This window comes from Mytilus trossulus, chromosome 6 (genome assembly GCF_036588685.1).
Source record: "Mytilus trossulus isolate FHL-02 chromosome 6, PNRI_Mtr1.1.1.hap1, whole genome shotgun sequence".
Lineage (NCBI taxonomy): Eukaryota > Metazoa > Mollusca > Bivalvia > Mytilida > Mytilidae > Mytilus > Mytilus trossulus.
Window position 1 is genome coordinate 65,319,039 of NC_086378.1, and position 12,238 is coordinate 65,331,276.

Sequence of the window (12,238 nt, forward strand, 5' to 3'; positions counted from 1 at the left end):
AAAACCCTTTAAGAAAATGCACCAGAAGCTGACAACAACATACTCGGTTTCTCATTTTGGTCCATTACGGGTGGTGACAGCAGTCGCCTACTCCCATCCAAAGTCTGAGGTACCTATACAGTTACGGGTATGGGCTCATTTTTCAGTCTTTCTGTACAGTTCCCTACGGCAAAGTTTTTCCCCACACCTAGTGGGATTGAAAGCTTGTCCCAGACCCTATTATTCATGAAAAAGCCCAGGTGGGAAAGTGCACCAGAAGCTGACAACAACATACGCAGTTTCTCATTTTGGTCCATTACGGGTGGTGGCAGCAGTCGCTTGACTCCCATCCCCCCTACGGCAAAGTTCTTGACTGCAGGTAGTTAGAATGAAAGCTATTATACATATCTTCAATTCGTATCAATCCCTGGGTGGGAAAGTGCACCTGAAGACTTCACTGACCATCCAAAGTCTGAGGTACCTATACAGTTATGGGTATGGGCTAATTTTTCAGTCTTTCTGTACAGTTCCCTACGGCAAAGTTTTTTCCCACACCTAGTGGGATTGAAAGCTTGTCCCAGACCCTATTATTCATGAAAATGCCCCGGTGGGAAAGTGCACCTGAAGACTTCACTGACCATCCAAAGTCTGAGGTACCTATACAGTTATGGGTATGGGCTCATTTTTCAGTCTTTCTGTACAGTTCCATACGGCAAAGTTTTTTCCCACACCTAGTGGGATTGAAAGCTTGTCCCAGACCCTATTATTCATGAAAATGCCCAGGTGGGAAAGGGCACCAGAAGCTGACAACAACATACTCAGTTTCTCATTTTGGTCCATTACGGGTGGTGGCAGCAGTCGCTTTACCAATTTTCTTGATACAGAGGTCTAAATACAGCACAAACAACAGTTTCCAAAAGACCCCAAAATAAATAAAAAAATAATATTTTAACAAAACACAATTGACTAGCAGGTCGAAACAACTGATGTTCCTAAACAGACACTGTTGACTGCCATTAATTGGTGATTGCCAAATAAACTGATCACCAGATGTTACAAAATGGATCTTTTTATTAATTTATTACTAATAAATTTACTGAACAGAAAACAATTAATTTGCGGAAAAGATGGTTCACCGCAAACATGAGGTGCAAACATTTGTATACCATACCCGGATTTTGACAATTAATGTCTCTTCAGCATGTTCAAATATGTTAGGAATCAAAACAATATTTGGAAGGCCATATAATTTACCTTTATTTAGGATAGACTTTTGAATTTTGGAAGAGTTGAAACAGGATAAACCTGAAGGCAAATGCAAAACAACATGTACAAGCCCAAAAGAAAAAGTATAAAGAAGTCTATATTGTAAAACAATATTCAAATAAATAGTGGTACTATATTTTACTTTTTCAAGACAGTTAAATTTATGTTCCTTTGAATCGCTTATTCACAACTGTAATCAATGAACTATAACTATTCATTTTTTGATTAAGAATATTCCCAAGTATTGATTTTGCTAAAATTATATTAATGAACAGACCTTCTACATGTGATATTTGCTTTTACTTTTATAATCTTAATTATCTTATGTATTTTCTAGATGTTCCAGATTCTAAAACTTTTGATTTGACTTTGATGATACTATTACTGAGGAATTTGATTCCAATAACCCCTCCTCTTTGTGGATTTGACTGTCTACCTACTGCAATGGAAACCACACCAGCTGCAGACTTAGCAAGGGTCAAGCACTACAGGAATAACCTGGCACATCTGGATGATGGCAAACTAGACACAGGGTTCTTCAATACTGCTTGGGAAGATATAACTAGTGTATGTATATATATATATATATTCTGTAAATATACTGAAGAGATGAGTAGTTGTCATTTCTGTACACTTAAAAGTATTTTGTGTATTGCGTCTAGATTTCCTAGTTTAATTCCTACGAGAAGGTAACACATCCTGAAACAAAAGTTGATTTTATAGCATCTATAGATCATGCAGATAGAGGAGGGGATAAGGCATCTGCCATGTTGTCGTAAAAGTATGAAATGAAAACTTCTGGTTCCAGTCCCGTCCATATCTCAGATACTATAAGCAATATGTATACTTTATTTGGTGTAATGAAGGTTTGTAAGGTGTAAATGCCCAACTGGCAGGTGTCATCTGACCTTAGCCTTATTTTCATAACTCAGTGGTGATAGTTAAGTTTTTGGCGAGCCTCTGACTTTTGACACAGAAAGCTCATGATCAACATCATGAACATAGGGATAGTGATCCGGTTGGACGTTGGCAGCTGAGGCCAAATTCTTAAAAGCTGTATATTTTAGTAGGTGGAAAACCTGGATGCTTCGATCATACTTTGTACGTAGATGCCTTATGTGACGAAGTTTCCATTAGTCACATGGCCAATGTCCTTGAACCCATTCAAGGACATTGGCCATGTGTCAAACAGAAACTTCAGTGCCGACTTGAAAAAAAGTTAAGATTTATTGTAATGTTAATTATGTCAACTATATTTGGTGTATGGAAATATTTTATGATCTATATGTCAGTCACGCAGGTTTTATTTGACCTTGACCTCATTTTCACGGTTCATTGCTCAGTGTTAAGTTATTGTGGTTTGGTCTGCTGTTCATATCTGCTAAGCATGGTTCATCTGACCTTGACCTCATTTTCATTGTTCCTTGGATCAAGGTTCCTTGGTCAATGTTTAGTTTATGTGACAGTTGTAATAAAGCTTTATATTTTGGACTATCAACATAATATCAATGATTAGAAACGAAGGCGAAAAATTTCAGTGTGTTTACTCTTGTTTGTGTTTTCCCTTGCCTTTCTAGTACTATAATACAGTATATGCAATAGGCCTACTATAATTTGTGTATATACTGATGGTAAGGTGGACATGTCCAACTGGCAGGTGTCATCAGACCTTGACCAGATGTTCATGATTCAGGTGTTAAATTTAAGTTTTTGTTTTTTGGTCTGTTTTACTTATGCTATAATAGCAATATGTCAACTATATATGGTGTGTGGAATGATTGTTATGTGTATATGTCTGATCATGACCTCATTTTCATGGTTCATTATACATGCAAAACTTCAACTATAGTTAAAGCATGTAATAAATGTACATGTTGTAAGGTGTACATGTCTATCTGACCTTAGTAATATTTTTAAAAGTGTACAAAAATGTTCTAAACAATGGAAATCCATCCAATGATGTAACTTTATTTTCATTTTGGTGTTCAAACAATGAAGTTACCCACACACAGTCCTTTAGATTCTTAACAAGGCGAATTGCCATGGATCATTGGTTATTATTGAGACAAAATATAACAGGGCTCCCCTCTGAACCTGCAATATTTTTTCGAGTTATCAAGAATGATTAAAGGGAAATAACTCATTAAATAAATCAAAAATACATATTGTATAATTTACAGGCCATAGATAGATTAGGTGGGCAGCAAATGAAGCAGGAGTGTAATCATCTAAAAACCAAACCATTAGATCAAACCAACCAAGAAATAATGATGGACATTAAACATTCCAATAATGAAATCCGGGAACTGAAAGAATCATTTGAAAGTCTGAAGCGTTCACATACTGAAATAATAAAATCCCATGAGATGTTACAGGATGACCATAGGAAAGTAACAAACGAGTTGGAAATGATGAAGACTTCTCAAAAGGATACTGTGCCTTGGAATATAAGGGGTAAACAGTTTGGGGTTACATCTAGATTCATTATATTTAGAGATAGGGTTTCAATTGATTCTTTGAATGTGATTAACCATTCATTTTTTTGTAGTTTTTAAAGGCTGACATTTGTCAATTTTGTTATATAGTGTATCAATCAAATGTAAAATGAAATTAAGGATCTAATGTAATGGGAATAATTTTGGAAAGAGAAAAATTATTATCAGCAAAATAATGTCATTGTTTATTGTTGTAAAATTAAAAATAATCCAAAACTATATGCAAGCTCACAACATTCAAACATAGAATAAATAATGATAAGAAGGAATTTTTAAGAAGGAAAATCGTGAAAACCTTGATTTACAAGAAACAAATTATACACACATATGTTATACAGCAATCAGCTTTTTATTCCTGTGATGAAACGATGAACTTCTGCAGATTCAGTTATTTTCTTGTGTACCATTGAATGTTGATTGAAGAAATCTTGCATTTTCATTGATATTTTGTTTTTGTTTTGCCAAAGTATGCATTCAACATGGGCAACTTTGTATCCCACAGATGTTAATGAATCCACAGTATACTATCCAGATATTTCTATGTTAGTAAGGATAAATTATTTCTTTATCTATATTTCAGCAAGAATTAATGATACACTTACAGATTGGAAGGAAAATGATGATACAATGTTTATAAATACAAGAGCTGCCCAGTATGTACTCGAATGTATCAAGGAAAATAGTTGTGTAACTATTACGGCTAGTTCTGGTGTAGGGAAGACAGCAACTCTTAGACATGTAGCTCTAAGAATGGCAGAAGAAGAAGGATATGATGTTCTTATAGTGACAGAGCCAGGTGACATTCTAAGGTTTTACAATCAAAATAAGAAAACATTGTTTCTTGTTGATGATTTGTGTGGAAACTTTTCACTTGACCAGAGTGACATAAAAAGTTGGGAACCATTCATGGAAGATATAAAACAACATCTTAATAAAAAACAAACAAAAATACTTGCAGCATGTCGGTTACAAGTGTACCAAGATGAAAAGTTTGATTCTTTATCAGTTTTTAAATCATGTGTATGTAACATTTTATGTAAAAACATTTGCTTGTCAAAAACTGAAAAAAAATCAATAGCTAAGTTGTATCTCAATGCAAAAGCATCTGAGATAGGTGACTTGTATGATATTTATGACTGTTTTCCTCTTTTATGTAAATTGTACCATGATAATCCTGAACCTATTATAGCAGATTTCTTTCAAAAACCCTTTTCAATTTATGAAGCAGAGGTTGACAAGTTTCTCAAGAAAGGGTATTATGCTAAATACTGTGCTTTGGCTTTATGTGTCATGTTTAACAACAAATTAAAGGAAGAAATATTGACAGAAAAAGTGAATGAAGAAACCAGGATTATCATTGAAAACACATGTGAGGCATGCAGATTAGACAGGGGAACATCAAGACTTGTATTACAGGATCAACTTGACTCACTCACTCAGACATTCATAAAGAAAGAATATAATGTATACAAAATTCTACATGATAAAATATTTGACTTTCTTGTTAAGATCTATGGACAAAAAATAATCGATTGTTTGATAGAGAATGCTGACAGTGGTTTAATCAAGGAACGATTTTTATTAGAAGAAAGGGACAACATGGATCACTATATCACTATAATACCAACAAAGTATCATCAGATGTACACACAGAGAATGATTGATGACTGGTCGAAGGGAAAAGTTCAAGATGTATTTAGTAACATCAATATGAAGATACCTCAGTTCACACAGAAATTTCGCAGTTATTTGAATACACTAGATATATCTTACCAGAGACAACTGGCAAATATCTGTGATGTTAGTAAACAGTCTAAAACAACTTATTCCTGGATGTTTAAAGATGATGATAACTATGACACTTCTTTATTACATTGTTGTTATTTAGGAGATATTTCTTTGGTCACGTGGTGTTGTGATCATGGGGTAAATGTAAACAGGTGTACATATAATGAAAAATCACCAATAAATATTGCTTGTGAACAGGGTCATTCAGAAATAGTATTAATGTTGTTAGACAGAGGAGCAGACTGTAATATATGTGATCATGATGGCCAGTCACCCGTATTGAAGGCTTGTGAACATGGTCATACAGAAATAGTAAAAATTTTGTTAGACAGAGGAGCAGACTTTAATAAATGTGACAATTTTGGTCACTCACCTCTATTGAAGGCTTGTAAACATGGTGAAACAGAAATAGTGAAGATGTTGTTGGACAAAGGAGCAGACTGTAATAAATGTGACTGGATTGGTCGGTCACCTGTAATAGAGGCTTGTGAACATGGTCATACAGAAATAGTGAAGATGTTGTTGGACAAAGGAGCAGACTGTCATGACTGTAATAAATGTGAAAGAAGTGGTCAGTCACCTCTAATGAAGTCTTGTGAACATGGTCATACAGAAATAGTGAAAATGTTGTTGGACAGTGGAGCAGACTGTAAAAAATGTGATAATGGTGGTCGGTCACCTATAATGAAGGCTTGTGAACATGGTCATACAGAAATAGTCAAGATGCTATTAGCCAAAGGAGCAGACTGTAATAAATGTGACTTTTGGTGTCAGTCACCTGTAATGAATGCTTGTGAACATGGTCATAAAGAAATAGTGCAAATGTTGTTAGACAGAGGAGCAGACTATAAGAAATGTAAGGATCATGGTCAGTCACCTGTACTGAAGGCATGTGAACATGGTCATACAGAAATAGTAAAGATGTTGTTAGACAGAGGAGCAGACTATATAGGATGTGATATTAACAGTGAATCACCTGTAATGAAGGCATGTGAACATGGTCATACAGAAATAGTAAAGATGTTGTTAGACAGAGGAGCAGACTGTACTAAATGTGATAATGGGGTTCAGTCACCTGTAATGAAGGCATGTGCAAATGGTCATACAGAAATGGTAAAGATGTTGTTAGACAAAGGAGCAGACTATAATAGATGTGATATTAATGGCCAATCACCTGTAATGAAGGCTTGTGCACATGGTCATGTAGAAATAGTGAAAATGTTGATAGACGTAGAAGCAGACTATAAGAAATGTGATAATAATAGAAGGTCACCTGTAATGAAGGCTTGTGAACATGGTCATACAGAAATAGTTAAGATGTTGTTAGACAGAGGAGCAGACTGTAATAAATATGACAGATGGGATGAATCACCTGTTATGAAGGCTTGTGAACATGGTCATACAGAAATGGTAAAGATGTTGTTAGACAGAGGAGCAGACTATAATAAATGTGAAAAGAGTGGTCAGTCACCTCTAATGAAGGCTTGTGAATATGTTCGTACGGATATAGTTAAGATGTTGTTAGACAGAGGAGCAGACTATAATAAATGTAATAAAGATGGGCAGTCACCTCTTCTTAGGGCTTGTGAACATGGTCATACAGAAATAGTAATGATGTTGTTAGACAGAGGAGCAGACTATAATAAATGTAATAAAGATGGGCAGTCACCTCTTCTTAGGGCTTGTGAACATGGTCATACAGAAATGGTGAAGATGTTGTTAGATAAAGGAGCAGACTACAATAATTTTGACAATTCGGGTCAGTCACCTCTAGGGAAGTCTTGTGAACATGGTCATACAGATTTAGTAAAGATGTTGTTAGACAGTGGAGCATACTATAATAAATGTAACAAGTATGGTCAATCACCTGTAATGAAGGCGTGTAAACATGGTCATAAAGAAATTGTAAATATGTTGTTCGACAGAGGAGCAGACTATAATAAATGTGACAAGTGGGATCAGTCACCTGTAATGAAAGCTTGTGAACATGGTCATACAGAAATAGTGAAGATGTTGTTGAACAGAGGAGCAGACTTTAATAAATGTGATGAAGATCACAGATCACCTCTAATAGCGACTTGTGAACATGGTTATACAGAAATAGTGAAGATGTTGTTAGACAGGAAAGCAGACTGTAATCAATGCGACAGGGCGGGTCAGTCACCTGTTATGAAGGCTTGTGAACATTGTCATACAACAGTAGTGAAGATGTTGTTGAATAGAGGAGCAGACTTTAATAAATGTGATGAAGATGACAGATCACCTTTAATGGTGGCTTGTGAATATGGTCATACAGAAATGTTAAAGATGCCGTTAGACCCAAGAGTAGACTTTAATAAACGTGATGAAGATGACAGATCACCTTTAATGCCATTGGTGTCTTGTGAACCTAGTCATATAGAAATAGTAAAGATGTTGTTAGACAGAGGAGCCGACTATAATAAATGTAACAAGAGTGGTCAGTCACCTTTAATGAAGGCTCGTAAACATGGTCATAAAGAAATAGTAGAGATGTTGTTAGACAGAGGAGCACACTATGATAAATGTGACAAATGGGGTCGGTCATCTCCGTGTCAGACCAAAACAGACCATGTATACAAATATACGTTCAAAATGCCCCGTTGATATCCGTTCGTTATACCGGTTTGATAACACGAGTTGCGCCCCTTCTACTCGATAATGCATTTTAGATTAATATGTATATATGTTTTTTTAATATTAGGATTTGTTTGAAGTATATTTCTTTTCTTGTTTTGTCGAGGAACTAATGAATTATTCGTCTATATATGTTGTTTATTTTTTAATAGATGTTAGTTTATATAAATATATATTGGTAATTAAATGCAAGGACGTATGTTAATTGTATACACACCAGAATGTATGCCATAAAGGTGTCTTCTCATTTATCCAACTTTTTAAAATAAGGTATTCTCATTTAGCCAACTTTTTATTTTTATACGACCGCAAATTTTGAAAAAAATTTCGTCGTATATTGCTATCACGTTGGCGTCGTCGTCTGCGTCGTCGTCGTCGTCCGAAAACTTTTAGTTTTCGCACTCTAACTTTAGTAAAAGTGAATAGAAATCTATGAAATTTTAACACAAGGTTTATGACCATAAAAGGAAGGTTGGTATTGATTTTGGGAGTTTTGGTCCCAACATTTTAGGAATTAGGGGCAAAAAAGGGCCCAAATAAGCATTTTCTTGGTTTTCGCACTATAACTTTAGTTTAAGTTAATAGAAATCTATGAAATTTTGACACAAGGTTTATGACCACAAAAGAAAGGTTGGGATTGATTTTGGGAGTTTTGGTTTCAACAGTTTAGGAATTAGAGGCCAATAAAGGGCACAAATAAGCATTATTCTTGATTTTCGCACAATAACTTTAGTTTAAGTAAATAGAAATCAATGAAATTTAAACACAATGTTTATGACCACAAAAGGAAGGTTGGTATTAATTTTGGGAGTTTAGGTCCCAACAGTTTAGGAATTAGGGGCCAAAAAGGTACCCAAATAAGAATTTTTCTTGGTTTTCGCACCATAACGTTAGTATAAGTAAATAGAAATCTATGAAATTTAAACACAAGGTTTATGACCATAAAAGGAAGGTTGGTATTGATTTTGGGAGTTTTGGTCCCAACAGTTTAGGAAAAAGGGGCCCAAATGGTCCAAAATTAAACTTTGTTTGATTTCATCAAAATTGAATAATTGGGGTTCTTTGATTTGCCGAATCTAACTGTGTATGTAGATTCTTAACTTTTGGTCCCGTTTTCAAATTGGTCTACATTAAGGTCCAAATGGTCCAAAATTAAACATAGTTTGATTTTGACAAAAAATGAATCGTTTGGGTTCTTTGATATGTTGAATCTAAAAATGTACTTATATTCTTGATTATTGGCCCAGTTTTCAAGTTGGTCCAAATCGGGGTCCAAAATTAAACTTTGTTTGATTTCATCAAAAATTGAATAAATGGGGTTCTTTGATATGCCAAATTTAACTGTGTATGTAGATTCTTCATTTTTGGTCCTGTTTTCAAATTGGTCTACATTAAAGTCCAAAGGGTCCAAAATTAAACTAAGTTTGATTTTAACAAAAATTGAATTCTTGGGCCTCTTTGATATGCTGAATCTAAACATGTACTTAGATTTTTGATTATGGGCCCAGTTTTCAAGTTGGTCTAAATCAAGATCTAATATTATTATATTAAGTATTGTGCAATAGCAAGTCTTTTCAATTGCACAGAATTGTGCAATGGCAAGAAATATCTAATTGCACAATATTGTGAAATAGCAATTTTTTTTTTAATTAGAGTTATCTTTCTTTGTCCAGAATAGTAAGCAAGAAATACCTTATTGCACAATATTGTGCAATAGCAAGATTTTTTTTTAATTGGAGTTATCTCTCTTTGTCCAGAATCAACTTAAATCTTTGTTATATACAATATACAATGTATATTCACTTTTTACTACCAACTGATAAATTTGGATAATCTTTACCATTCAGTGATAACAAGCAGTTTTTTTACATCTTAATATTTTATGATGTATTTAAATGAGAAGTTATTGTTGCAAACTCCATTAGAATATTTTAATTGAGATTAGTTTTGGAATAAGGGAAAGGGGGATGTGATTAAAAAATTGGGTTCAATTTTTCTCATTTGAAATTTCATAAATAAAAAGAAAATTTCTTCAAACATTTTTTTGAGAGGATTAATATTCAACAGCATAGTGAATTGCTCTAAGAGAAAACAAAAAATTTAAGTTCATTAGAACACATTCATTCTGTGTCAGAAACCTATGCTGTGTCAACTATTTAATCACAATCCAAATTTAGAGCTGAATCCAGCTTGAATGTTGTGTCCATACTTGTCCCAACCGTTCAGGGTTCAACCTCTGCGGTCGTATAAAGCCACGCCCTGCGGAGCATCTGGTTGTTTTTAAAATTATTGGGTTGTTTGTTTAATAATAGTAAGGTGTCTTTCTAAAATTTGATAGTAAATTTGTTCCTGTATGTTTTTATACTATTTAAAAAATATACATGTATATAAAATAGGCATACATAAAATGTAAACTATTTTTAACTAAAATTTAGTATATTTAAAATAACAAATAAATGTTTTATCATTTATCATGTTTATACAGAAGAAACCCACATATCAGTAATATTTGTTCATTTGAGGTTCTGCGTTAATTTACAATTATACTAGTAACATGTGTATTTGGTATAGCATTTTTACTTGTCAATCTGGATAGCCTTTAGTAGTATCATATTGTTTCAATATTCATTAGTTAGCAACCAAGTAACATCATCGGACCTACATTTTGCCATCAACTTCAAGCACCATGTTAATTCATGTACCATATACCACCTATCGGAACTAGACATTGACATGATTGCTTTAAATTAAAAAGAGAGATATTTATTAGTCTAGCTTCTTCATAATTTGATGAAACCCAGGAGCTTCTAAGCTTCACCATGTACCCTCTACCCGGGAAACCGTAATTACGCCTTTCGTTCTGACAATCCTGGCCTAGGAATATTGAAATGTTTAGTAATGGTTATACCGTATGAATTGGAATTTCTCGTTATTGGTATTCTGCTGTTAAGATCCATCCAACCATTTTAACAAACAATAGACAATATGTTAATGGAGGAAGTTTGGCATAAAAAAATGTCAAACCCTGACACTTTAACTATAAAATATACATGCTCCAAGTCAGGAACTGTTACATTAGTGCATTACATATTTATTTTATGTTTTTGGCAAAAATAAGGTCCAATTTTTGTTCTTCCTCCGGCCCTTCTTTTAAATATCCTTGAAACGCCCCTAAACCTACATAGACAACAGACTGACCCAACTTAAGGATATACTACAGCAAGGGCAGATCAACGTATATCACTACACTGATGCAGTATCCTACCTACTTAAACTAGGATGAAGATCTAGTACTGAGCATGCCTTTAGTGTGTGCTATGGATCTTTCTGTGCTATGTTTTTTAACCCTTGTGCTTTGTTGCTTTTGAAAAGCAATGTGAATACAAAATTTTGATCAATGTTCGTGACACATATTCCCATATGCATATGCATGATATATCTGCACTGCCAATCCCAAATGTAATGGGGCGAATGTTGCAACAGAAACGATTGATTTTGTAATAGCCATACATTTACGAATTTTTGTTATCTTAAGGGGCAGTATACGGTTCAGAAGCGCCTTTGTGTTATTTTTTCATAAATTAACTAACAAATGAACTTTTGAGCCTAGGCTCCGTGTTTAAGACCGGACCTTGATCTATATATGTTATGTGTATATGCCCCCCTGGGGACCTAATTTGGAAAATAAAACTTATCTTATCTTATCTTATAATGTATAAAAAGAAGATGTGGTATGATTGCCAATGAAACAACTATCCTTCAAAGACCAAAATGACACAGATATTAACAACTATAGGTAATCGTACGGTTTGCAACAATGAGCAAAGCCCATACCGCATAGTCAGCTATAAAAGGCCCCGATAAGACAATGTAAAACAATTCAAACGAGAAAACTAACGACCTTATTTATGTAAAAAAAATGAACGAAAACAAATATGTAACACAAGAATAAACAAACGACAACCACTGAATTACAGGCTCCTGACTTGGGACAGGCACATACATAAATAATGTGGCTAGGTTAAACATGTTAGCGGGATGCCAACCCCCCTTAC

The 12,238-nt window shown here is 34.3% G+C and overlaps 1 protein-coding gene across 1 annotated transcript; it reads left to right on the forward strand.

Moving 5' to 3' along the window:
• The first annotated feature begins 1,569 nt into the window (after positions 1–1,569).
• Positions 1,570–11,847, forward strand: LOC134722914 (ankyrin repeat domain-containing protein 17-like). Its single transcript, XM_063586549.1, has 3 exons — positions 1,570–1,812; positions 3,426–3,699; positions 4,321–11,847. Exons 1-3 carry the CDS (start codon positions 1,570–1,572, stop codon positions 8,151–8,153), a joined length of 4,350 nt encoding a protein of 1,449 aa, XP_063442619.1. The 3' UTR covers positions 8,154–11,847.
• Positions 11,848–12,238: the final 391 nt, after the last annotated feature.

What these genes read in the sequence shown, in the direction of transcription:
- LOC134722914 (XM_063586549.1), top strand. Translation starts at nt 1,570, where the DNA reads ATGTATTTTCTAGATGTTCCAGATTCTAAAACTTTTGATTTGACTTTG. An exon ending in CTTGGGAAGATATAACTAGT is followed by an intron (nt 1,813 to 3,425) that starts GTATGTATATAT and finishes TATAATTTACAG; the next exon opens with GCCATAGATAGATTAGGTGG. An exon ending in TGTGCCTTGGAATATAAGGG is followed by an intron (nt 3,700 to 4,320) that starts GTAAACAGTTTG and finishes TCTATATTTCAG; the next exon opens with CAAGAATTAATGATACACTT.